This window comes from Ciona robusta, chromosome 1 (assembly GCF_009617815.1).
Source record: "Ciona robusta chromosome 1, ASM961781v2".
Classification (NCBI taxonomy): Eukaryota; Metazoa; Chordata; class Ascidiacea; order Phlebobranchia; family Cionidae; genus Ciona; species Ciona robusta.
This window is the reverse complement of record NC_143235.1, coordinates 5,276,048-5,300,722: the sequence shown is the minus strand read 5'-3', so window position 1 is coordinate 5,300,722 and position 24,675 is coordinate 5,276,048. Positions and strand designations below refer to the sequence as shown.

Below are 24,675 nucleotides of genomic sequence, written 5' to 3'. Positions count from 1 at the left end.
TGATGTAGAAAGTGTACACAATAAAAAGTCTTGCAACTTACGTGTGCACACTGGGGCAATGTTTGTCCATTCTCCGTTTGCTGTACATTTTCTGGAGTCGCTTCCAACGAGATTGTAACCGTTGTTACACACATAAACGCATGATGCTCGGAAGCCATTTCCACCAACACATCGTATCGAACCGTTGTCAATTCCAGGCAGTTCACCACATGTTATACCTGAAACAAACTTGTATTTATCCTCTACCCTATCAAATCATATAAATAAACAATCATCTTACGATTGCAAACACCGGCCACACCAGTAAACTCTCCACTGTCTTCGCAGATTCTCACCGGGGATCCAACAAGGTGATATCCTACAAAAAGTAAATGCATAAATATTATCACAGATTTACGCGTATTACTTTGTAAGCAACAAATACATTGATGTGAACTAACCTTCAGAACAAGAAACTCGACAAACTGAGTTGAAAATATTTTCATTGTTGCAACTAACAGCTCCATTATCTGGCTGTAAGATGTCTGTGCACCGGATTACTGGAAAAAAGGTGGAATTTAAATACCTACATAGAAGTCAAACAAAATGTAGCAATCCAGCTAGAGGTTATTACCTACTACACACATGGTGCATATTGAAACACAGGTGGTGTAACTATGGGTTATCCGGCACACAAAAATCAACGAATGAGCATCACATTATAAGTTAGTTTCATACCTTGGCATGATGTCTGTGTTCCCGTCCACCCCAAGACAGATAGTTGTGATCCACTTGCAGTGCAACGCCGAGACACTGAACCCAGCAACTCATAACCAATCTGCATAATATCATTGAATTAGCTTTTTTAACTAAATTTTCTTAACTACACAATTGATGTACTTACGTCACAAGTGAACCGACATTCAGAATCATAATAAGATTGTTTGTTGCATGCAATAGTTCCATGTTCAGGTGCATTCAGTGGAAGGCAGTCACGTGCTGAAATGAATATCACCAATGTATTAAAACATATAATTTTCTATTCTACGACTCGTGTTTTTTATCTGTATAATGATCACAATGTTAACCACTTTATCAATCTACCTCTAATACTCAATGGTTGCTTCCAGTCGAGTTTTGTGTCTTCACCCCCACAAACTCGGCTTTCTGTTCCAACCACCTCAAAGCCACTATCAGCAACCAAAGAACAAATTGAACCAAAATTGAATCCGTCTGTGCATTCCAGTCTACTATGGGCCGGTGTTAATAGATTCTCGCAAGTTATCACTGAAATAAAGCCCAAATAATTTTTAATATTATCTTCTCGTACACTAACATATTAAATATACTTACGTTGGCAGGTTGGTTGTCTTGCGGACCAGCTTCGGTCAGGTTTACAAATCCTCAAAGGACTCCCAATGAGTCTATAAGATTGGTCACATTCAAATTCGCACTGAGATGAGAAGAAATCTTCATTTGTACATCGCATCGATCCATGAACAGGTGTATCAAGTAATCCACACCTTGAACCTATAGCATGATTAATATGATTTATTTCTATATATGTTTGACCGTCTTTTAATTCAAGTGTTTTTCCACATAAACTAGGCATGTGTAACTGTTCACATCCAATTTATAAAGCATTAAAGCAATTTGTCCAAGAGAACCTAGGAAACAACACACAGCTTACGTTGACAAGTAGGTACAGCAGCACTCCATTGTCGATCATCCTGACATACTCTGGTCGGGTTTCCAATTAAATCAAAACCAGTTTTACATTCATATCTACATACTGAGTTGTAATGGTCAGCAGCTGAGCAGTTGACAGTTCCATACCGGATCCGTTTTGTTTTTCCACACCGGACCACTGGATAGAAAAATAATATGTTAATTCTGTGCATGGAATAAAAAAACAATCATCTTACTTCTACAAGAAGCAGACATTCCAGTCCATGTCCCATCTTCTTGGCATACCCTTGCTTTACTACCACGTAGTGTGTACCCGATATCACAAGAGAATCGACATCTTGACTCAAAATTCTCACCATCTTCGCACCTGTTAAGTTAATGTTAATCGTGAATAAGCGGGTCGATCTTTGATGAATAACGCAACATTGTTTAATAGAAACAAATCAGATGATAAATACAAAGTAATTAGACCCACCGTTTTTTTCCATACTGTGGAACTTTGAGTGTTGAGCATGTCACAATACGACATGTAACGGTTTGACCGGACCATGTTCCATCAACTTGACATGTGCGTACCCTTGTACCGACTACATCATGCCCAACCTGGATGTGATGAATTTAAGATTAAACTGATGGAAATATCATAACATGGCTTAAATATTTTGTACTGTTTCCTTACATCACAAATAAATCTGCATGCAGATTCAAAGTTGTTACCATCTGTACATTTCTTTCTACCGTGGCTGGGTGAGGGAAGTGATGGGCAAGTTACAGCTAAAAACAAGTTAGGGGTTAATATGCGAATATTTGTGACATTCTAATCAAGTTTACTTACATTGGCAAAGAGTTTCAGATCCCGACCATGCATGGTTTGCGCCGCACGTACGAATCGAACTTCCACTCAAACTGTATCCATCCTTTTATAAATATTTTCAAAGATTGAGATATAGTGTTGGGGGATTTACTTTGATAGTTCAAGTATGAGAAACTTAAAACTAAGTTGTGAAGTTTAATAATTTGTTTTATTATATTACACTGGGTTTATGTAGGCATACTAGGTTAATATGCCTAGCCAGACAGTTTTGGCCTAAATTCCAGGTGTCATTGCACGCCAATATTACCCCATCTAAAATATTTGGAATAGGCGGGTCAAAAGCTCTCAATTTGCTAATATTTTAATAAATAATATACTTATGGTGATACTAACATTGCACCGGATCGTGCAAGTTGAATTGTAGTGATCAGAAGAATCACAAGTAATTGAACCATGTGATGGTTGATGAAGTATTCCACATTTCATTACAACACACGATGTATCAATACCTGACCACATGTGGCTGGACTGACAGGTGCGTACTGACGAACCAATCAAATCATACCCAACCTAGAGAAAAGACGGTCAGATTTGTACTTCAGGTTTTTAAATGAAAATGTAAATTGAAACTTACATTACATTGGAAGATACAGTCTGATTCGAATAGATTACTGCTTACACAAGTCATCTTTCCATTCAAAGGTGCTGTTAGTTCATGACAAGTACCAGCTGAAATATAAAATAAAATACAGTTGCCACATTAAAGGCCAGTTGGTACAATAAACCTTACTTTGGCAAAATGTTTGGATGCCACTCCATTGTTTGTTATGTTGGCATACTCTTTGGATGCTGCCCACTAGAACAAATCCTTGCTATAAGACAAAAATTATGGTTTAGTTTACTACTTTAGTAAGTATAACTAGAATTTTACGTTGCATTGAAATCCACATTGCGATGCGTATAAGTTGTTATTGGTGCAATTCATGAAACCATGATCTGGTGCAGTAATCTCGACGCAAGTAATCACTGTATGACAAAAATTAATATGAGATTTAAATATAAAGCGAACATCAATCATATACAATTGTAGATCAGCACACATACTCACATTGACATGAAGTAGCTTCACCATTCCATGCAGAGGATTCCATACAAGTTCGAGATGAAGTTCCAATCAGTTCATAACCTATGTCGCATGTGAAGTGACACGTTGACTCAAAATTATTTCCATCAGCACACCTTCACAACAAAATTGAAAAAGACTTATTTCACTTATTTATCTGTGATTGAGAAGGTATTAATAAAAGTAACTTGCTTTATCCTTGCCCGGCCGAAATAAACAACAGTTGTTATAACACAGTTGATTTGTTTTAAACGCTTTGTGTCAGCTTACCAGCTAACACGAATGTACTAATTGCATGAGTATTTGTTATTTTAAAGACTTTTCAGTTTTTTATGTATGATTGAATTTAGACAACCCATTATTGACTACGTTAAGTGGTGTGCCCTTAGACATATACGCTTCAGCAATACTATCACAGCGCAATGTCCTGGCCATTCTTATAAATGTTCATAATTAAAGACTTCACTCCACACCTCATTCTTCCATTTTCAGGAACATCCAATGCATAACATGTCACAATTTCACAGCTAGCAGCTGAGCCCGACCATAAGCCATCAGATTGACAAACTCTTGCTGTAGATCCAATGATATTAAAACCAACCTGTAACAAAACACAATTTGGTTTTCAATCATTTTTTTTATAAATAAATTATTTTCTATTCATAATTACCTCGCAAACAAACTGGCAGTTAGAAGAGAAATGATTTTTATCAGTGCAAACTTTTCTTCCATGGCTTGGAAATGGGATATAGGGACACGTAATTCCTGTAAAATGCAAATTAATGAAACTAATTGATTTGAAGCAATAAATTGTAATATACTTTCACAAGTGGTGACCTTCCCACTCCATGTTCCATCCACTGAACACGTTCGTGTTGAACTTCCAAATAAAACATATCCCTCCTAAATTTGTTAAAGGTATAGATTTAGTTAGACAACAGTAGGACAGGTTAGAGAAAACAATTTTTGCGCAAATTTGATCTTGTTACCTGACAGCTTAATGTACATCGTGAGTCATATCCATCATGTTTGGTGCATCTCACTGAACCATGCTCAGGTTTGGGTAACTCATCACAAGTAATCACTAGAATTTTAGGTTAGATATTAATGTCATTCAATGTCAGCACAAAATACCAACTTACAAGAACACATGGTAGCAATTCCACTCCATTCTCCAAGTTCCATGCATGTTCTAGATTGACTTCCTGTGAGTTCATATCCAATCTCACAAGAAAAACGACAAGTTGATTCAAAGTTATCACCATCAGCACATCTGGAAGTATATGTTAAAATAAAGTAGTTGTTTGAGTTAAAAAGCATAGGATCTTTGTAAAGGTGTTACACTTACCTCTTTTTACCATGCAAAGGAACTAGCAACGTATCACAAGTAATAATACCACAGCCAACAGGAGAACCAGACCAAGTGCCATCTTCTTGACAAACCCTATTTTCTGAGCCATGACGGTCAAATCCAACCTGTGAATTTTGTCATGTTAAACTTTTAATATACCTTGCTGGTTAGTTGTTACATATGTTATTAAGTTTGTGCAATTCAAATTTTTTCTTAGACATGCGCAAAAGTGGCAAGAAATAACACAACATAAACAATATAGCCTACTATATAACAGCAACAACACAAAATTACAGTTGAATATAAAGTTTATAAACTCACATCGCAAACGTATTGACACTCAGACAAATAGCGGTTTTCTTCGCTACATGATTTTCTTCCATGATTTGGTGAAGGTAAAACAGGACAAGTTACAACTGCAATAGAATATGTTTATATTATTGAATGAATGCATGAATGCAACTTGCTTTAGCCTTATTTTGATTTTTTATGTATGGCTGGCAATTAAGCCAACACATTAGTGACCTAGGTTAGAGCAATTGCTTTTAGGTGTCTTGCCCAAAGACACATATGCCTACATAGCAGCAACGAGCCTTGAACACATTACCTCTGGGTTGGAGGCATGCGCGCAACTGTGTCATGGCGCTGGACATAACAAAGACTTAGAGAGTCAGAACAACAATAACTTACGAACACAAGAGCCTTGTATCCCACTCCAAGAGCTGTCAACTAAACATGATCTTTCAGAACTTCCAATCAACTTATAACCTTCCTAAAAACATCACAAAGTAATATTTATGTTGTAGCTAAAGAAAGCCAACTTACGTTGCATGAAAATCTGCACGAGGAGTCGTAGGAATGTTGGTTACTGCATCTTACATGTCCATTTTCAGGTGCTGTCATGGGACTACAGCTAATCACTATAAACGGAAATCAAACATTAAAAAGTTACAAGACAAAAAAAACTTTTCTTGTCCTTTTACCTGAGCATGATGTTGTTACACCACTCCAGTCAGAAGACTCAAGACAAGTCCTTGATGAACTTCCCACAATTTCATAACCAATGTCACACGTGAATGAGCATCGGGAATGATAATTTGCTTGGTTTGAACAGCTTCAGAACAAACAATAAAATGTTGTTTTTAACAAAACACAAAAGTTTTTAAGTAGAAAATTGTAACTTACGTCATTCTTCCATGATCAGGAACAGAAAGAAGATTACAGACAATTAAAACACAAGTAACTTCTCTACCAGACCATACGCCTTCTCCACCACAGGAACGGAAATTTGTACCAACAAGTTCATAACCAATCTGTGAAAAAAAACAGTTTTTCAACAATACAATAACATCCATATAATATGTTTAAGTCTTTAAATTTTCTGGGTTGATTTTTCTGATGTTTATAAAAAAGAAACTCACATCGCAAATAAATTGGCAATCTGATGAATAATTGTCACCGTCCGTGCACTTCTTTCTACCATGATCAGGTTCTTCTATTGCAGGACACGTTATCACTGTTGAATAATTATTATAACAGCTTATTGTTTTTGTTATGTGCTAAATCTTAGGTGGTATAAAACTTTAAGTTAAAATCTTTCCTACATGAGCAAGATGTTGTATTTCCAGTCCATGCTCTGTTAGCTTGGCAATTTCTAGTTTGACTTCCAACCAAGGTATATCCTTCCTGTAGATTACACAACAAAAATTACTCCCCAGTTAGAATAGCAAAGAAATACAAAACATGCAGAAACATAAATTGGGAAAATGACAGCAGAATAGTTGTCATTATGTAGAGCAATGATTGTCAAAATAATTGTGACAGAATAAAGCCCGTTTTGGGCCGACTCATATTAAGAGACAGCTTGTATTAAGGTATTTAATTTAAACATTGCATTTGTAATTTGGAGATGTGTATGCATATCTCATGCAATGAACCTTTAATAAGGTTGGATTCAAGAAATAAAGTTTTTAGTTTTAAATAAAAGAAGTATAACTCACTCTACAATTAAAGTTGCACGAAGAATTAAAATGATGCTGATTGTCACACTTAATTGACCCATGAGATGGAGATGTTAACGCCGGACATGTGACCATAGCACAAGTTACTGCAATTCCACTCCATGATCGGGTTGCCTGACATGTTCTCACTTCTGAACCAATAAGTTCATATCCATTCTGCAACATGACAGTGTCATAAGAATTTGTAGCTTTTTTAACTTTTGAATGCACAAAGAAGAGTTATTTTAAACTTATTTTAACTTACATTACAGGCAAATGTACAAATTGACTGATAGTTGTTGTTAGATGTACATTCAACTGATCCATGAGCAGGAATGTCCATTTTCGCACAAGTTATTACTGAAATAATACAAAATTAAAAGAGATGATTTACCTCATAGTATAAGATCAACAAACTTCAACTTACTGACACAGGAAGTAGAAATACCATTCCATTCACCAGATTCCAAGCATGTTCTTGAAAGGCTACCAACAAGTCGGTAGCCAATATCACAAGTAAAACGACATGAGGAATCAAAGTTTTCACCATCAGTACACCTGGAAACAAAGTGAGTAATGCATAAATGAATAAAAGTGTTGTACCTCAGTATAAAAAATAAATAAACTGAGTGTTTCTAACTTACATCAACTTTACATTTACATTGGTTGTAATCCAGTTTAAAGATTACCTTTTATTTCCATCTTGCGGTGTAGGCACAGCTTCACAAGTGATGATGCCGCATGAAACATGCTTTCCTGACCAGCTGCCATCTGACCGACAAGTTCTGCTGCTTGTTCCATGCATGGTGTATCCAATCTAAGTAACAAAATACATTTAATTTGTTTTCTATGCTACCAAATACTTTTTAAGTGACAAAACAAATATAACAAATAACATAAAACATACATCACATATAAAGATGCATTCCGAGTCGAAGTTATTACTGTCTGCACATTTCTTCCTGCCATGTTTTGGTTCATTTAAATCCGGACATGTTACCACTGTAACATAACTTTACTTTATAAAGAAATACATGACCATTGTATAAAAAACTTACAAACACACGAAGCAGCACTTCCAGTCCAAGCATGGTCAGCTCGGCAGGTTCGAACATTACTTCCAACCAAGTTATAGCCATCCTATAATTGTAGAAAGTTGAAACCGGATTAATTTTAGCATTGGAAGTTTTAATTAAATGTAAAACAATCACTTACATCACAAGTAACTTCACAAGAAGATTCAAACGAATTTACATTGCTGCAGACAAGTCTTCCATTTTCTGGTGCCGGTAAAGCACTGCAGCTTATCACTGAATATAAAACAATCATTTATCAACAGTTAAAAAAACATTTATTTGATCATTTAACTTTGTTTACTTACCTGAGCATGATGTTGTTACACCACTCCAGTCAGAAGACTCAAGACAAGTCCTTGATGAACTTCCCACAATTTCATAACCAATGTCACACGTGAATGAGCATCGGGAATGATAATTTGCTTGGTTTGAACAGCTTTAAAACAAACAATAAAATGTTATTTTTAACAAAACACAGAAGTTATCAACAAGAAAATTGTAACCTACGTCATTCTTCCATGATCAGGAACAGAAAGAAGATCACAGACAATTAAAACACAAGTAACTTCTCTACCAGACCATACGCCTTCTCCACCACAGGAACGGAAATTTGTACCAACCAGTTCATAACCAATCTGTATAGAAGAAAATTGTTTTTATTATTTAATGGTATTTTGATTTATTCTTTAGCATTTTTATGGCAACTTACATCGCAAATAAATTGGCAATCTGATAAGTAATTGTCACCGTCCGTGCACTTCTTTCTACCATGATCAGGCTCTTCTATTGCAGGACATGTTATCACTAAAAAAAAAGACACATGATAAGCCATATTCATAGGTACTAAGTGTTAAAACATACATGAACATGAAGTTGTCTTGCCGGTCCATGTTCGATCAGCTTGACACATCCTCACTGTACTTCCAATAAGTGTAAACCCTTTCTGTAAAATGATGTTTTTTACCATTTTTTAAAACCTCTACTTTTATAAAAACATTTTGTCCAAAGTAGAAACTTCTTACTTACTTTGCACCTAAATTTACATGAAGAATTAAACACATTGCTTTCGTCACATTCAACAGATCCATGAGATGGGGTTGCCAATGCTGGGCAGGTTACCATGACACATGTAGCCTCAATACCTGACCAAGTGTGAGTTGCTTGACACGTCCGGGTATTAGTTCCAACCAAGTTATACCCAGCCTTAAGAAGTAAGACAACATATTTACTTCCAACATACAAACAGGTTACCAGATAATATTATAACATTTTTTATAAAATTTAAATCATTGGGTCTTCTGTACTTACATTGCAAGAAATTGTACAAATTGACTGATAGTTGTTGTTAGATGTACATTCAACTAATCCATGAGCAGGATTGTCCATTTCAGAGCAAGTTATCACTAAAATAATACAAAATTAAAAGAGATGATTTACCTCATAGTATAAGATCAACAAACTTCAACTTACTGACACAGGAAGTAGAAATACCATTCCATTCACCAGATTCCAAACAAGTTCTTGAAATGCTACCAACAAGTTGGTAGCCAATATCACAAGTAAAACGACATGAGGAATCAAAATTTTCACCATCGGTACACCTGTTAATTGTATTTTATAGTTTACCTAAAACATTAAAAACTATATTTCTTTACTACCTTTTACTTCCATGTTGTGGTGCAGGCACAGCTTCACAAGTGACGATGCCGCATGAAACATGCTTTCCTGTCCAGCTGCCATCTGACTGACATGTTCTGCTGCTTGTTCCATGCATGGTGTATCCAATCTAAAGTGTATTCGATCAATAATATATGCCAAGCAATGAATAGGCAAAACTAGACAACACATGGTAGAAGGTAGAAGTATCAAAAACATACATCACATATAAAGATGCATTCCGAGTCGAAGTTATTACTGTCTGCACATTTCTTCCTGCCATGTTTTGGTTCTTTTAATTCCGGACATGTTACCACTGTAACACAATTTTACTTTATAAAGAAATACATGACCATTGTTTGAAAAACTTACAAACACACAAAGCTGCACTTCCAGTCCAAGCGTGATCAGCTCGGCATGTTCGAACATTACTTCCAACCAAGTTATAACCGTCCTACAATTGTAGAAAATAATGCATAAGATTATCTGTATTACCACAAAATGTGTCAGAAAAAAACAATAATTGACTAGTTTTAATGCTAGATCAACACAAAACTGAATTTCTGAATTGAATATTTAATTTTCAGAAAGTGGTAAACTTACATTGCATGAAAATGTACAATCTGACCGAAAGTTATTGGAGTCAGTGCATGTCATCTCTCCATTACGTAGATCATTTAGGTCGGTACATGTTACTAAAGTACATGTAACATCCAATCCAGTCCAAGAGTGACTTTCCTGACATTTCCGGCTGGCAGAACCAATGAGATCGTAACCATTCTATTTCCAATGTAAAAAATAAATTGTTAGGCAAATCATTGAATAAATGAATCTTGCTTTATACTTATGTAGCTAAAAACATACAGTTCCATCCAGTCGTAAACAAGAATGACAGTCATAAGAACACTGATGTCCTGTTTCACTCATACAGGTTGTGCTACCTTACAAGTTAATATGTATGTAACTTTGTGTTTTTTCTGCATGGCTGATAATTAGGACAACTTGTTAGTGACCACCAGGTTGCAGCAATCGATGTTAAATTTCTATCCAAAATGTGGTAGCAACACATATATGGTAGCAGCGACCAGATTTGCACCCATAACCTTTGGGTTAGAGGCAGGTGCTGCTACTTTAATTAAACCTTTCAATCAAAGTGATTTCGTGGGTGTGTTACACATTCATTCATACTTACTTCGCAAAAAAATGTGCAAGTAGATCGAAACGTGTTTCTTTGGCTACAAGATATTGTGCCATGTGTGGGTGGTAGTAGCTCAGTGCAAGTGATTTCTTAACAGAGAAAACAATTATTTTTACTGTGCTGGTTGTGTACTTTGTGTTGTACATGTGATCTACTTACGTCTGCATGTGACTATTTCTCCTGACCAGCGTTTATTCATTTGGCAGGTACGTGCAACGCTACCAATAAGTTCATAACCTTCCTGTAACATAAGTTATCGTTTATTGTCATGTCGTACTTAACAAAGGCTGCCATACGATTCTCGTTTTTATGATATGTCGCGGGAAGTAATAGGATCGTCTGTGTTATGCTCATGCAATACAGTGTTGGTAAATGGGTATTTCCCACTTTTTGTTACAAACACTAAGTAAAGCGTATTTACTACCAGACACAAAGGACGGTTATAATTCGATAAGTCAGTCAAAAATTACAAAGTGTTCGACGTCACTCGCTAAGCACTGTTTAAATTTTTATGACTTTCGTACTGCAATGTTTGTTCATAACTTAACACAAATACGTAATACATCTCTCAATAAAAGGAAACCCTTTTATTTTTAATATCTGAAAACACCATGCACGGGTAGATCACTTACATCGCAAGTGAATGTACATGTAGAATCAAAGTATTCGTTATTGGAACAGGTGACGATCCCGTTGTCTGGATCATCCATTGGTTGACACTCAATTCCTTAAAAACATCAAAATATATAGTAGGGTGGGGTATGATGGGACACACGTTTTGACCAATGTTTCAAAAACCAAAACGTATGCCGATAAACCTTCCCAAGTTTGAAAACAATATATCGCAAAACGGCAAAGTGGGGCGAAATGGGACAAAACATATAAATATTTAGTGTTTATAGTATTCTGCAAATTGTAGTTAACTTAACAAAATTAACAGGCTCCGCTAGTTTCTTTACCACGTAGCTTTATATAAATATATTTTTTAAACGGTATTTTACACATATTTTTTTCCTAATTTTAGCCATATTGACCCATTTCCATATTTCTCTTGATTTTGATTTGTTTTTATTTATTTTTTCTTATTAACAAACGAGATATAACTCACTGCTGGAAATCGGGTTAGGGTGGTTGCCGCCATTTTCTCCACACTCGACAACGGTTTCGCCGATCAGCTCATAACCAAGTTGCGGTTTGAACGTACATATAGATCCATACCGGTTTCCGCTGGTGCACGTCATTGACGTATGTTGGTCAGCGAATATGTTTTCGCATCTTATGACTGAAGAAATTAGGAATAAACAATAGCAAATAAAAAAAAACAAAAAAGGGTCGAACACAAAAACATGATTTCGAAAGTATGGTAGGCTAGCAAATGAATTAATGCAACTTATTTATCAGTCGTTTTAACACGGGTGTTCTCTTTCATAGACTACGCGTCCACAGCAAACTTACTTTGGCAAACCGCTTCGGTTCCGCTCCACAGATAATTTAATTGACATGACCTTGTCGCATCTCCACCATGAAGTGTGTATCCGAGCTGTAAAATATTTTATACGTTATATATGTCACAATACCCATCTAAAATCCCCAATGGGCTACATGTACTTACATCACAAGCGAAAGTACATCTGGAGTCATATTCGTTACTTTGTGTACACGTCACACTTCCGTGTAATGGTTGTTCCAGTATAGGACACGTGATTCGTAAACAAGTAGATTCCACGCCACTCCAATCACGATCTCGTTCACAAGTTCTTGCTCGGCTTCCAACCAAGTAGTAGCCCGCCTGTATAAGCAAACACGACTTAGCTACTATAGTTAAAAGGTATTTATACAGACTGTAAATGTGCATACCTGCACAATACGGTGTAACGTAATGTTAATACCACTACTCACATATTTACTGCAGCATTACTTTTTATTAATATCAGACGACTCACGTCACACTTGTAAAAGCACGTGGTCCCATATCCATCGGCCTGGTTTTCTGTTTCTGCGTCGGTTAAATCATTTTGATCTCCACAAATTACAGAACCATGTAAAGGGGGTGAGAGCCCCGGACATCTTATAACTGAAAATATTTTTTCCCGATTTTAGTTTGAGGCATCGTATTGTGTCGATATATTATATGGATTGTGGTAAACAACACAAATCACAAATATTTGTTTATGAAATAGCAAGAAACACTCACGGAGACAACGCGTTTCCTCTCCCGTCCACTGACGATTTGCTTGACATGTTCTCTCTACCGAGCCTTCCAGCTCGTAGCCAGCGTGACAATGGAATTGGCAGATTGAACCGTGGTTGTCGACGTCAGAACACCTTCCTATACCGTTAACTGGTTGCAGCAACGTCGGGCATTTCACAACTGCCGAGAAATGTTATAAAATTATTTTTTGTTTACTAATAAAAAAGCGGTATAAAAACATGTCGCACCTTACTAAATAAATTTTGACGTAAATATTATCTTAATGTGTTATAAATTTCAATTGAAAACAAAACGAAAAGAATATACACCTTAATCAACGTCTATACCAACAAAAATAAACGTTTTAAATATGGTATTAATATAGTAGGGTGAGGTAAGACGGGACACTTTTTCGTTCTATTTTGCGTACCATTTAGTAGTAAACAAAAACACTCAAAAAATTTTAAAACGGTATCCTCACTACTCCCATAGACCGGTAATAATTGTTTAAAACACGATCAGGATGTTCAGATACATAAAAATATACACACGTCTACACAAAGGTTGTGTGTTGGTCCAACGAGCGTCACTGTCGCATCTTCGCTCGAACGCAGTAACACGTTCCTCCAGCGAGAGTTCATATCCAGGGCTACACGTGAATTGACAAACCGAACCAAAGTTTGTTCCATCGCTGCATTCGACTTCTCCATTTAGCGGGGGAGCGACGGCGAAACACTGTTTGACTAAATTTAAATATAACCTTATGAGGTTGGAAACGACATGACGGTTCGAGGTGGGAATATCGCCTTATAAGGTAAGGCTGGGCTGTTTTTGAATATGGCGAGAACTGTTTATCTGTTTGGAAAGGGAAATTTTTATAGTTGTAATTCAATGTGAATTTGAGCATAGTCAGGCTACATCTGGTCTGGCTGTATTTAATTATGTGATTTATTTGTATTTACAAAATAGTAAGAAAAATAAACACGGGTGTAATAAAAACGAACTTGTGCATGACGCTGCCAGTCCGTCGAACAAATGATTATCTTGACATCGTCTGACTTTTGACCCGGAGCTGAGTTGGTAACCCGTGTCGCATGTATAAGTGCATTCCGAACCATAGTTGGTGTCGTCGGTGCAAGAGACGCTCCCATGATGAAACAACTCCAATTCTTCGCAGATGATTTCTGTTGAAAATTTAATTCGTCATGTGACGTGGGTACAAAATAGAAGTCGATGTTAAATATTCGAATATAAAATCTATATGACTACGTCGCACAGAAAAAGAAAAACAAATCCTGCTTTTCGGTCACTCCTAGTTTAAGTGCATAACATGCTGGGGTAATTTCAATTGTACATGGCGTTTTGGCTGATACTGCTGAGTGTAAGCAGTCCATACCCACTGAGAGATCTTGTCGATACTGATTAATTGTAGCTGCGCCCGACAAGTATAGGACAAGATCCACAGTGCATTGGGACGCCTCGTTTAATATTTTGTTCGATAATAACGACGTGGATCTGGTTTATCCCTATTTATTATTTTTTTGTAAACTAAGTCATCTTTACTTGGAAACTGCACCTCTACTTAACCTTATTAAGTGTCTATTGCTTCAAATAAAATTGCTTATACTTTAATATACGTTAAAATAAACTATTTTATTTTTCTTTAACTTCCACTGTGTAATACGTTACACCTCATATGCTTCTTTCCCTAAACTGCGCTGGATATGTTAACGTGGCAATTTTGGTTAAAAAGAAAACGAAAAAAGGAAGAAAATATTCCGCTTTCTCGTCACGCCTCATCAACTCTGCGGTCCGTCGTCTGCTTCTTTTAAAAGGATTACGCAGTGTTGACCGAGTGGTAACTTCAGTTTTAAGGGTTAAATAATCCACTAGTGCTACCAAAAGTATACAATAGTACATTTTACTGCAAAATTTGACAGCAGTATATGTTTGCGCAGAGTAGGGTAAACGAAACTCTTGTATGTGCTGATTCGGCTACTTTCTCGCAGGCGAAAATGCAAATGTCAGAATACTGCGAAACGTGGGTACAGACAAGTTCAGTCTGTTCATATTAGAGGGGTCATTTATTCACGCTCCACTAGATCAGAAAAACAGACTCAATTTGCTCAGTCTATGTGTCTGGTGGATCAACAAGCGATTCCAGATTATAAGCGAACTTATACCAACGGATCGATGTGATTTAATATAAATCGGAAATAACATTGTTATCAATGCACAGATTATTACAAGCATATATCTAGCAAAATAAATGGTATTGAATAAAAAGCTCTGTTAAACACGATATGCTAGTTTATATTCTTTGCCCAAATAAGTGTATACGCGTATGCGATGGGAACAAGCTTCAGGCGATGTCATAAAACTATGGAATTTAATATTTATTTTCATGCGTAATCCTTCTCATTCTGTGTCTCGAGATGTAGCGATAAGGTTTATAACAGGTTCGTACCTCGCTGGCACCGTCAGCGCGATCACGACCGCCAGCTTTCGTTGTCTGGCGTGATAGCTATACACAATATACTGAACTTGGTAAAAAATCTCCGACAGGGCAGTGCGACCGCAGGACGACAGGAGAAAATCTCCCAGTGAAAGGGTAATGTGTTTACTTGAAATTGGGCACTATCTAGTCTTACCATCTTTCGAACCGCGAAAGAATGAAAGCCTAAAAAACGAAGCAGTCAGCCGAAGCGAACTATTTTTCCGGGAGACCATACTTTAAATTGTTTAAAATTATGCAAACTGCTTAATCATCTAATAACTAAAGTAAATTATATCCAGATTCGGCTCTTTTTTTTAAACTTTAAAACCTGTTTTATATTCGTAACTTAACAAACAAATGGTCATGCTAAGTTTGATCAGAACCACGATCCTCGTTGTGACGCAACACACGAACGCTGGGAGGCTTTACGAAAATCGAAAAACACATTCCTGTGGTAGCACTGTTGTAAGCTAGCAAAATGCGTAGGAGGTGTTTTTACTTGTTTATTGAAGCGTGACGAAATTAGCAGTGATGCGTCCAATCGTTACCTCGAAAGTTTAGGTTTAGGGAAACAAATTTCTAAATTTTAAACTCGAACGACCGGTAAGAGATGTTAACTCAAAGTTCGTCGTTCATTAGCCAGAGGGAATTACGTGTGTTGATCTGCCTAATAAACCAATGGCGTAACTGACAAAATGTAGCCTGGAGCAACCGCAATTTTTTGATACGTTCGTAACTTTTTTGACTCACAGGCGGTTTATTGTTCACGAAGTAAAATAGTTTGCTTCTTTATGGCGAACTACGCCAAAATCTAAATCTAGAACACAAAGGCTTTTGTTTCGTCAGCTACCGCAAGAACCAAATCCCGCCTGCGTTTCCTGAAGTAAATCATGGTCTACCCCAACATAATGTCTGTTTACTATAAGCGAGCACACCAACTTGCTATTATGGACGTTTTTAAAGATTAATTCTGCATATTCTATATAATTCACTGCAATATATTTGTTCCTGCGAGGCTGTGGTTTAAAACTAACAACAACAGACAGAACAATTTTGTTTCTAAATCATTGTGGTTGATCTTTTAGTCGGCTCAGTTACGAAAAAATTATACCTTCCGGTGTATAACTATTAATTAACTATTCATTATACCCTCCGCCGAAATATTATCGCACCCAGAATATATAAAAAAAAGGAAGGAAGATTGGTTCAAGTCGCAAATAAATTAACAACATTTCGTTTTTATGTAAAATGTTCTTTCGCTCCACAGTTTTAAAACACTTGTTTAATAGCAACGCGAAAAAATTGACCCAACATGTTTGTAAAATATTATTCTTTGGCGTTGGTAGCTATAAAAGTTCTATTGGATGGATGAGTGAATTCGTGCTAGGCGCAAATATTTATATGTTTCTGTATATTTTGAAATACTGCTTTAAAAATCATATAGTAGGGTGGGTAAAATGGGACACCTTTTTATTAAATTTTCTCGTCCCAGTTGGTAGTAAAAAACATTCGTCAAAGAAATATAAACCCATTTGGATAATATATGCTAAAGGTGTGCCTACAATACATGGCAACTAGGCTATATATACGTGCTCAACAGCTATGTTCGACGGAAATTGATCCATATGTGGCAACAAATCTCCAAAAACAACTTACTTGAGCAGTGTCCCAGTTTTCCCTTCCATCGCCCTGCTGCTCCGCAGGTGATTAGATTTGTTCCTTTTACTTCATAGCCCAGGTGACAAGTAAGAGTACAACGAGATCTAAAATTTGATTCTGCTGTACATTCGATGTCTCCGTTCGAGTGAGCCTCCAGCTCAGGACAAGTGACAACTGTTAAAAATTAAGGATATTTTAAATCATTGAATATCTGGTGTTTTATTTCGATTAGAAATCGCACCAGAATATAGACTGTTTTAAAAAATGTGAGCAATTCTGTTTAGGCCGATTAATCTTTAGGAGCTTTTGCTCTGATGATAGTGATGTAATCGCTTACGTGTACACGCTGGAGATTGTTCTGTCCAATCCGCAGGAGATCTGCTGCCTCTACATGAAGTACGACCCGCACCGATAAGATTGTATCCGTTCTCACACCTAAAGCTACATTCGCTACCGTACCAATTCCCGTCTGTGCACTCTCGAGTAACATGATCGTTCAAATCAGGACTGGCACAACTGATTCCTGAATTTTCAATATCCATTTAACGAAATGAAAAATATGTTAACTTGTCTTACTTACGTTCACAAAGGGGTAGATCACTCTCCCGGGAGAAATCCCAACTGCCACGTTGACCACAAGTCGCGTGGGACGAACCAAGCAGTTCGTAACCGGTCTGGCACGAAAAGTCACATTTTGATCCGAAGTTTTCCGATTTCGAGCAAGTTACTGAGCCGTGTTCAAGCAGGAGACGATTCCGACAAACGATACCTGCAACACAAGAGGTAAGCAAAATTGTTTTAGTAATACAATAGGGTAGGAAACGGGTCACCTTTAGCATATACTATCCAAATTTCCTGATCGTGTTTTTAACAATTAACAACGGTCTGTAAGTCGCAGTAGGTTTTTTACTGAAGTTTTTTTTACTACCAAATGAGACGAGACACTAGATTATTAGAAAGAAGAGGTGTTCCATCTCCTCCCAACGTACTACATTTAAATTCCTTGTTTCGTATACTCACGTAAACACGAAGGAAAAGGAATCGACCACTCGCCACTTCTTTCACAAACTGATCTTTTTGCTCCATTTAGTTCAAAACCACGGTCACATTCAAACGTACATTTGGATTGGTAGTCACCATTACGAGTGCATCTCATTGAACCATTCTCAGGGGCAACTGGGCTCGCACACGTGACCACTAAAACAAATAAAATAATATGCATCATTAGTTTTCTAACTTAAAGCTATTTTAAATGTTTTTTAAGGGTAATATCTACAAACAGAACTATTGTACAAATCTCACAAATATTTGTTTTTAAAACGTTTGTTACGAGATGTTACGTTTAAGCTGCGCTTTCGAAATTTCTGGCCGCCATCTTGATTTAATCAATCGTTTGTGTGCGGCTTGTGACGTCATGCTGCTCGCAGTCGCAAGCGCCCAGAAATTGGATTAGGTTATTATTTAAATGGCTTTACGGGAACCAAATAAGTTTAGAGTAACCCAGATGTGTTTAACATTGTACAGAGCGAAATATTACGAATGAATAGACACTTTGTATAAGTTAACCCGCGCAACATTGACCTATAGTGGGAATTCTGAATGCGAGTGTCCACGTGACTTCGCAGACAATACAATTTATTTAAACAAAATAGATGTTTATAGTATATATATGTAACTTTATGTAGAACTCCATTTTAGAAGGAAATTATTTTATTTTTACGTATTGGTGAGAATTCACATCAAGCACCATAAGGAACCAATGAGGTCAGGACAACTTCCGTTACATGTCTCGCCAGGTATAAACACGTCTATAATGGTAGCAGCATCAAGCCACGAATCCATACCCTCTGGACTAGGGGAAAGCGTGCTATAACTATTGTGCCACGTAACCGTTAAAAGTCAAGTAAGCTTAGTTTCGTTTTATTAAAGGTAAAATGAAAAGTTGTTAGACTTACATTCGCAGTATGCGTCATTTGATGTCCAGCTACTATCCGGTTTGCATCTTGGGCTTGATTCTCCAACAACTTGGTAACCAGGTTCACATCGCAGTCGACATACGCTGTTTATCAGATTGTCGTTTGTGCACTCGTATGCGCCGTTTGGTGGCGGCTCCAAAGCGTTGCAAACCGCCGCTAACAGATGTTTAAGATTTACTTTCGTAAATTTTATAGGAGTTGTAACATAGCCTACTAAAGATATCTAAAGAATCGTGGTTTTATATGCAAGATAAAGTAATGTGCTGTATCGTGACTCTCTTTTAATTTAATTTGGCGTCGGCGAAAACTTTTGGGGTTTACGAAACCTAAAACAAACAAGGGTAAACGGCAATATAAAGTTTACGAGCTTACGTATGCATGTCGGTTCCTGTTTGTCCCATACACCACCAGCAAGACAGGTACGCAAACCACTTCCCACCTCGTTCAACTTAAACATCGGTTCATCACATGAGAACACACAGGTTGTCCCATGTAAGAAAGGTTCATCGTCGCATCTTAGTGACCCATGCTCAGGAGGTTCAAAGTTACGACAAACAGCTACAAACAAGAGCATTGTAACGTCCATAGAGTATGAAGGTTTAGTCAAAAATTACACGCAAAATTCATAAAAACAGAACTCTATGGCTATGTTAAAATATGATAGAACAAAACCCTGGTTTGGTAAATGTATGGTTTACTCTGTTGTGTAAAACCGGTAGAACCGGAATATTTAAGGTTTAAACTTCTCTCAGATACAATGTCCAAATATTTAAATAATTCTCACCAACAGCTTTACAAGTCTCTTTGAGCAAAATATTTTTAATGTTTTTGATGTCGTCAAAGTTGTCAACGGAGAACACGTGATCACTTGCCGGGGAGGAAGCAATGTCTTCCAACTCCGACCTATAACGTTGTTGGTTGTTGATTTATAGTGGATTTGTTATATGGCAATGAAACTATGTACGAAACATATTTGGATATAGGGAAAGATCGGACATGTATCCTTTTATACGACTTTTATAAGTCGTTGCTAATTGCTTAAAGTACGATCAGGATTTTTGGATATTAAGGGCTAAAGGTGTCCCGTCTTACTCTGCCATATACTGAGTTCATATTATAATATTGCGAAGCCATATTTTGTTCAAGACTGATTCATGTTATTTATAAAAGGGAAACAAACAGTACATATGGTAGGGTGGGGGAAGATGCGACACCTTTAGCACGTAATATCCAAATATCCTGATCGTGTTTTAAACATTTCACAGCGGTCAGTAGGAGTCATGGGCATATAGTTTTTATAATTCTTTGAATGTTCTTTGTTTACTACTAAATGGGACGAGAAAATAGAGTTGAGGTGTTCTGTATTTCCCCATCCTACTTTATACGTTTAACTTTATTCTTCTTCTGTCAATATAATGTAAAACCAAGCACAGGTATTACAAGTTACTCTACCTTAGCGCTGCTGCGACACCTATCGAGAACACCTCGACACCAATTTCTTTGAGCATCCTTGCAGGCTCAGTGACGTCATCCAAGATGGATTCTCCATCAGTAATTACAATGGCTGTCTTCAACACTCCTGTGCACGATAATAGAAATTAGCCTGCGCATATTTTTGTTCCGACACACTGAGATATAGACTAAATTAAAAGATATACAGTGGTACATCGATATAAAGCGATAAGCTACTGAAACTCTTCGTAAAGTTTATGATATATTGCTTGTGTTCGTAAGTGTGTTTGTGGTCAAACCGGAACTATTAGGTGATTTATTTTGTTTATGGGAGAAAATGCGTCTTCGTATATGACGCCGACCGTAAAAATTTGACACCTGCACGATTGATAGAACGGGAGACTTACGGATTTATTTGTAATGCTGATTGAAACTAATTTACAGCGATTAGTTGATCTCGCAATCCATTTACACTAATCGGTTCAGTCGCATTTTAGGCACTTCACTATTTTCGGTTTATGTTATAACTGCGACTAAAGGTGATACTATACTAAATTATGTATTACTCAATCAAGCAACCTTACCCCTGCGTGTTCCTCCTTCACTTGTAAAAAGGTTTGTTCGGATGTAATCTAGAGCGCCTCCGGTGGCGGTGTTTCCACCCTTATATTGAACTTGGTTGATTGCCCTTATAAGGTCATCTTTGGTGACGTGTTCATTTAAATTAAATTCAGTTCTGAAAATAAGAATCTTTTAAGTCTCAATTAAAATAATATTCGTAATATAGGTTAATTTAAATCTCAACTAAAATGATATAGTTGTGGGGAAAGATGGCACACTTTTAGCACAATATGTCCAAATATTCTGATCGTGCTTTAAAAAAATAACAACGGTCTAAGGAAGTCTCGAGGACACGGTTTTATAATTCTTTGAATGTTCTTTTTTTTCACCGAAAAAGACGAGAAAATAGGACGAAAAGGTGACCCATCTTCCCCCACCCTATACTGTATAGTTATTTATGATAATAATAACACCGTTGAAATTATAATGTAACATATTATTAAGAATCCTCTTACTGTACTTTGGTGGGAACGTAATGTAACTAAATAATATGTTCAATAAATCAATTTTTTCTATTACGCAAAGTGGTTAGTAGTTCACAACAACCACTATAAATTCGCCTTAAATAAGTGTCTATATAATCCCAGCGAACTTAGCACCAACCTGTATGAGAGCAACTTTACAAGCATATCTTATAACATAAGTGGAGATAAGTTTTGATTTTTGACAACAAAAGCGGATAACGGTATCAGATTAAAGCAGTTATTTTGGAGCTGACACTGTATACGGTTTGCGGGGTGCGTAAAGAGGGAGATAAATGTCACTCGCTCATAAAGTGACATAAAAGCATCAAGGCTTTACACGCCATGACTTTTAGGGTCGAAAAATTTCTACAGTGCTATGTATACATATAGTTTGATAGGGGGAGATAGGACACCTTTCCTTTCTTTTTTCTCGCCCCATTTGCTATTAAGCAAAGAACATTCTAAGAATTATAAAACCGTATCCTCAAGACTGACATAGACCGTTGTTAATTGTTTAAAACAGGATCTGAATATTTGGATAATATGTACTAAAAGTGTCCCATATTCCCCCAACCTACTATACTATATCACATTTAGGTAAAATAAGAAGACAAATTTACGTTTGGTTGAAGATAAGTAATTATTCTTTGTAAAAAGTCGTACCTTGCGTCGTCGGAGTATTGAGCATATCCCATCAATACGTTGTTAAAACCGATGCTGAAAGCGTCCACAAGACTCACAAGAAAAGCTTGAATTTTTTTGAAGTTTTGAGGCCCGACACTCCATGAACCGTCAGTCAGAACTACCAGGTCAGTTTTTTGGGCTTTCTTGCAATCTTGAACAAAACGGCCTGGAACAAAATAACATTCAATAAAGACAGAACAAACTACCGGATTTAATATCAAGAACATTATGCATGGAGCTCACCGGTTTGTGTATCTGATTCAATATCTGATGTCCTTCCAGCTCCCATAGCTGATGACCCACCCACACTCGGTGAAACATCAAACTCATTTACACCTCCACTTGAAGTTAAAGCCAAACCTGACGTGCTAACAACTCGACGTGACGAACCGACCGTTGACACAGAAGTTCCGCTCCATGATGATGAACCACCATGACTTGTGGTCACTCTTCCACCGGATGTCACAACACCTCCATTTAGATCAACATTGAGGTTTGTGTCGTTGGAGCTTTCTACCAGAACCCTTTGAATATCAGATGGATCTTGTCCTAAAGGAATGGAACGTATAGTTACACAATTTGGGGTCCTACATATAGTAAAAATTGGAAATCACCCAGAAGGAGCCTTTTAAATTTCAATGTTGTTTAGAAAAATACGGAAATCAGTTTATGTCATTTATGTATATCACATGTGTATAGGAGGGGGACACTCAAGTACAAGAATGTTGAATTTATAAATCTTACTGCTGATGTTTTGCTGTTGATTCCCCTCTCTTTTTTTAAATAATATGATCTTTTGCTTTTGTTTTTCGAAAGGGATATACAAAAAACATTGTCATGGTTTTAAAACACAGAACAATTTGTAATGTTTGAACTAAATATGTACGTTATGTCAGCAGAAATGCCACGCACGTAACACAAGCCAAGCGCGGTTTCCTTTAAAAGCCTTTTATAGTTTATCAGATATTTCGATGATGTTTAAGTGCTGCTTATAAATAAAGCATGTGTTGAACCACAGGGATGACGCTGAACGATAGCACGCCTGCACTAGTTGCTTTTGCTGCGATTGTTTTGTAGTATTACAGCAAAATTATGAATGAAAACCGAGAAACAATTCCCACACCCTGTGACGTTGATCGATGAGAAGTAAATGTAGTGGTTTGAACCTGACACTGTACACGCTTTGTTGGTTTCAAAAGCGGTTAGCTATTCACGCCTTGAAAAGTTCATTCGTTATTTTGAAAGCGTGAGGGGATCATTGATTGTTCATTACTTAAAATATTCAGTTTACAATGTAACATATTGGGGTGTAGATAACAGACAGTTTAAATACGCAGATACAAATTATTTAAACCCCACAATGGCATTCAACTACAGTAGCCTGTACATCACGTACGGTTTTAAGACATTGAAAAATATTCCAACCATTTAACGTAAAACAAACTGCTATTCGATGAACCACAATGTACAATTTGTCGTATACCTATGGATTATCATTGATCGATTTAAAAAATGTTGCTAAAACGAACCTGGTGATGCGTGTGTCTTTACAAATCCGAGCAATGCTCCACTCGAGCGCCCTCCATTGATGGATTTGACCTGCACAGTATATCTGGTACCCGGCTTTAAGTCGGTGACTCTCACGTGACGTGTTTTTGCCCGCAAGGTGGCGTCTTGTGAAAAACTTCCGCCGACCTCCCGAACCAGAATATGGTTCGCTGTTATCCCGCTGTAGAAGTGGTTATTCACATGATGGAAATAATTTTAACCGCAACGGTGTTTACAACGGAAATAATAAGCTGCAAAACGCCAGTGTTATGACGCATTGGTGAAAATACATTATTTTTTAGGAAATGTGTCTAAATCTTTTGATTGCCATGAAAAACATTATAAACAAGCCATGGTTGAAACAATTGTCGGTTTGAATACTTATAACATGACATTACACCAGAAACTGGCAAGAAATAAGCACATGTTGAAGTCGTAAGAAAACATTACCTTCTTGGCGGTTGCCATCTTACTCGAAAACTTGTTTCTTTGACTCGATCGAATACAAGATTACTTGGTCGTGGAACAACTGGAATTATAAATGTTTCAAGGTTAAATTTGAAGGTTATTAAGGATGGGAAGAGATAGGAAAACTTTTTATTTATTTTTTTACCAAATACGTTTGCGCTCAGCCTGGATTGGGATAAAAATCATGAAACGCCGAAAAAGTATGCTAATTGCTGAGCAATGATGGTTA

The 24,675-nt window shown here is 36.9% G+C and overlaps 1 protein-coding gene across 2 annotated transcripts in view; it reads right to left on the bottom strand.

Annotated features, from left to right (window-relative positions):
• The window catches only part of LOC149741750 (sushi, von Willebrand factor type A, EGF and pentraxin domain-containing protein 1-like), a 34,044-nt gene that overhangs the window by 4,282 nt on the left and 5,087 nt on the right, over window positions 1-24,675 (bottom strand). For both annotated transcript variants that reach the window (XM_089885815.1, XM_089885823.1), the window contains 71 exons: window positions 24,429-24,507; window positions 23,960-24,159; window positions 22,674-22,979; window positions 22,410-22,596; window positions 21,246-21,397; window positions 20,662-20,788; window positions 19,994-20,112; window positions 19,582-19,767; window positions 19,189-19,365; window positions 18,254-18,430; window positions 17,814-18,002; window positions 17,571-17,756; window positions 17,231-17,407; window positions 14,082-14,261; window positions 13,629-13,820; window positions 13,081-13,257; window positions 12,830-12,960; window positions 12,499-12,675; window positions 12,342-12,426; window positions 11,995-12,168; window positions 11,519-11,613; window positions 11,046-11,127; window positions 10,881-10,975; window positions 10,292-10,468; window positions 10,061-10,142; window positions 9,910-10,004; window positions 9,691-9,818; window positions 9,503-9,633; window positions 9,341-9,435; window positions 9,059-9,235; window positions 8,894-8,975; window positions 8,742-8,836; window positions 8,540-8,667; window positions 8,338-8,468; window positions 8,172-8,266; window positions 8,015-8,096; window positions 7,864-7,958; window positions 7,646-7,773; window positions 7,384-7,514; window positions 7,222-7,316; window positions 6,957-7,133; window positions 6,561-6,642; window positions 6,378-6,472; window positions 6,142-6,269; window positions 5,940-6,070; window positions 5,782-5,876; window positions 5,647-5,728; window positions 5,278-5,372; window positions 4,954-5,081; window positions 4,748-4,878; window positions 4,595-4,689; window positions 4,427-4,508; window positions 4,276-4,370; window positions 4,079-4,206; window positions 3,591-3,721; window positions 3,414-3,508; window positions 3,273-3,354; window positions 3,117-3,211; window positions 2,876-3,052; window positions 2,504-2,585; window positions 2,348-2,442; window positions 2,144-2,271; window positions 1,905-2,035; window positions 1,670-1,846; window positions 1,333-1,509; window positions 1,084-1,266; window positions 884-978; window positions 718-817; window positions 441-539; window positions 281-358; window positions 42-218 (listed from right to left, as the gene is read on the bottom strand). In XM_089885815.1, coding sequence (XP_089741941.1) covers window positions 42-218; window positions 281-358; window positions 441-539; window positions 718-817; window positions 884-978; window positions 1,084-1,266; window positions 1,333-1,509; window positions 1,670-1,846; window positions 1,905-2,035; window positions 2,144-2,271; window positions 2,348-2,442; window positions 2,504-2,585; window positions 2,876-3,052; window positions 3,117-3,211; window positions 3,273-3,354; window positions 3,414-3,508; window positions 3,591-3,721; window positions 4,079-4,206; window positions 4,276-4,370; window positions 4,427-4,508; window positions 4,595-4,689; window positions 4,748-4,878; window positions 4,954-5,081; window positions 5,278-5,372; window positions 5,647-5,728; window positions 5,782-5,876; window positions 5,940-6,070; window positions 6,142-6,269; window positions 6,378-6,472; window positions 6,561-6,642; window positions 6,957-7,133; window positions 7,222-7,316; window positions 7,384-7,514; window positions 7,646-7,773; window positions 7,864-7,958; window positions 8,015-8,096; window positions 8,172-8,266; window positions 8,338-8,468; window positions 8,540-8,667; window positions 8,742-8,836; window positions 8,894-8,975; window positions 9,059-9,235; window positions 9,341-9,435; window positions 9,503-9,633; window positions 9,691-9,818; window positions 9,910-10,004; window positions 10,061-10,142; window positions 10,292-10,468; window positions 10,881-10,975; window positions 11,046-11,127; window positions 11,519-11,613; window positions 11,995-12,168; window positions 12,342-12,426; window positions 12,499-12,675; window positions 12,830-12,960; window positions 13,081-13,257; window positions 13,629-13,820; window positions 14,082-14,261; window positions 17,231-17,407; window positions 17,571-17,756; window positions 17,814-18,002; window positions 18,254-18,430; window positions 19,189-19,365; window positions 19,582-19,767; window positions 19,994-20,112; window positions 20,662-20,788; window positions 21,246-21,397; window positions 22,410-22,596; window positions 22,674-22,979; window positions 23,960-24,159; window positions 24,429-24,507 — 9,243 coding nt within the window. The remainder of the gene's footprint in view (window positions 1-41; window positions 219-280; window positions 359-440; window positions 540-717; window positions 818-883; window positions 979-1,083; window positions 1,267-1,332; window positions 1,510-1,669; window positions 1,847-1,904; window positions 2,036-2,143; window positions 2,272-2,347; window positions 2,443-2,503; window positions 2,586-2,875; window positions 3,053-3,116; window positions 3,212-3,272; window positions 3,355-3,413; window positions 3,509-3,590; window positions 3,722-4,078; window positions 4,207-4,275; window positions 4,371-4,426; window positions 4,509-4,594; window positions 4,690-4,747; window positions 4,879-4,953; window positions 5,082-5,277; window positions 5,373-5,646; window positions 5,729-5,781; window positions 5,877-5,939; window positions 6,071-6,141; window positions 6,270-6,377; window positions 6,473-6,560; window positions 6,643-6,956; window positions 7,134-7,221; window positions 7,317-7,383; window positions 7,515-7,645; window positions 7,774-7,863; window positions 7,959-8,014; window positions 8,097-8,171; window positions 8,267-8,337; window positions 8,469-8,539; window positions 8,668-8,741; window positions 8,837-8,893; window positions 8,976-9,058; window positions 9,236-9,340; window positions 9,436-9,502; window positions 9,634-9,690; window positions 9,819-9,909; window positions 10,005-10,060; window positions 10,143-10,291; window positions 10,469-10,880; window positions 10,976-11,045; window positions 11,128-11,518; window positions 11,614-11,994; window positions 12,169-12,341; window positions 12,427-12,498; window positions 12,676-12,829; window positions 12,961-13,080; window positions 13,258-13,628; window positions 13,821-14,081; window positions 14,262-17,230; window positions 17,408-17,570; window positions 17,757-17,813; window positions 18,003-18,253; window positions 18,431-19,188; window positions 19,366-19,581; window positions 19,768-19,993; window positions 20,113-20,661; window positions 20,789-21,245; window positions 21,398-22,409; window positions 22,597-22,673; window positions 22,980-23,959; window positions 24,160-24,428; window positions 24,508-24,675) is intronic.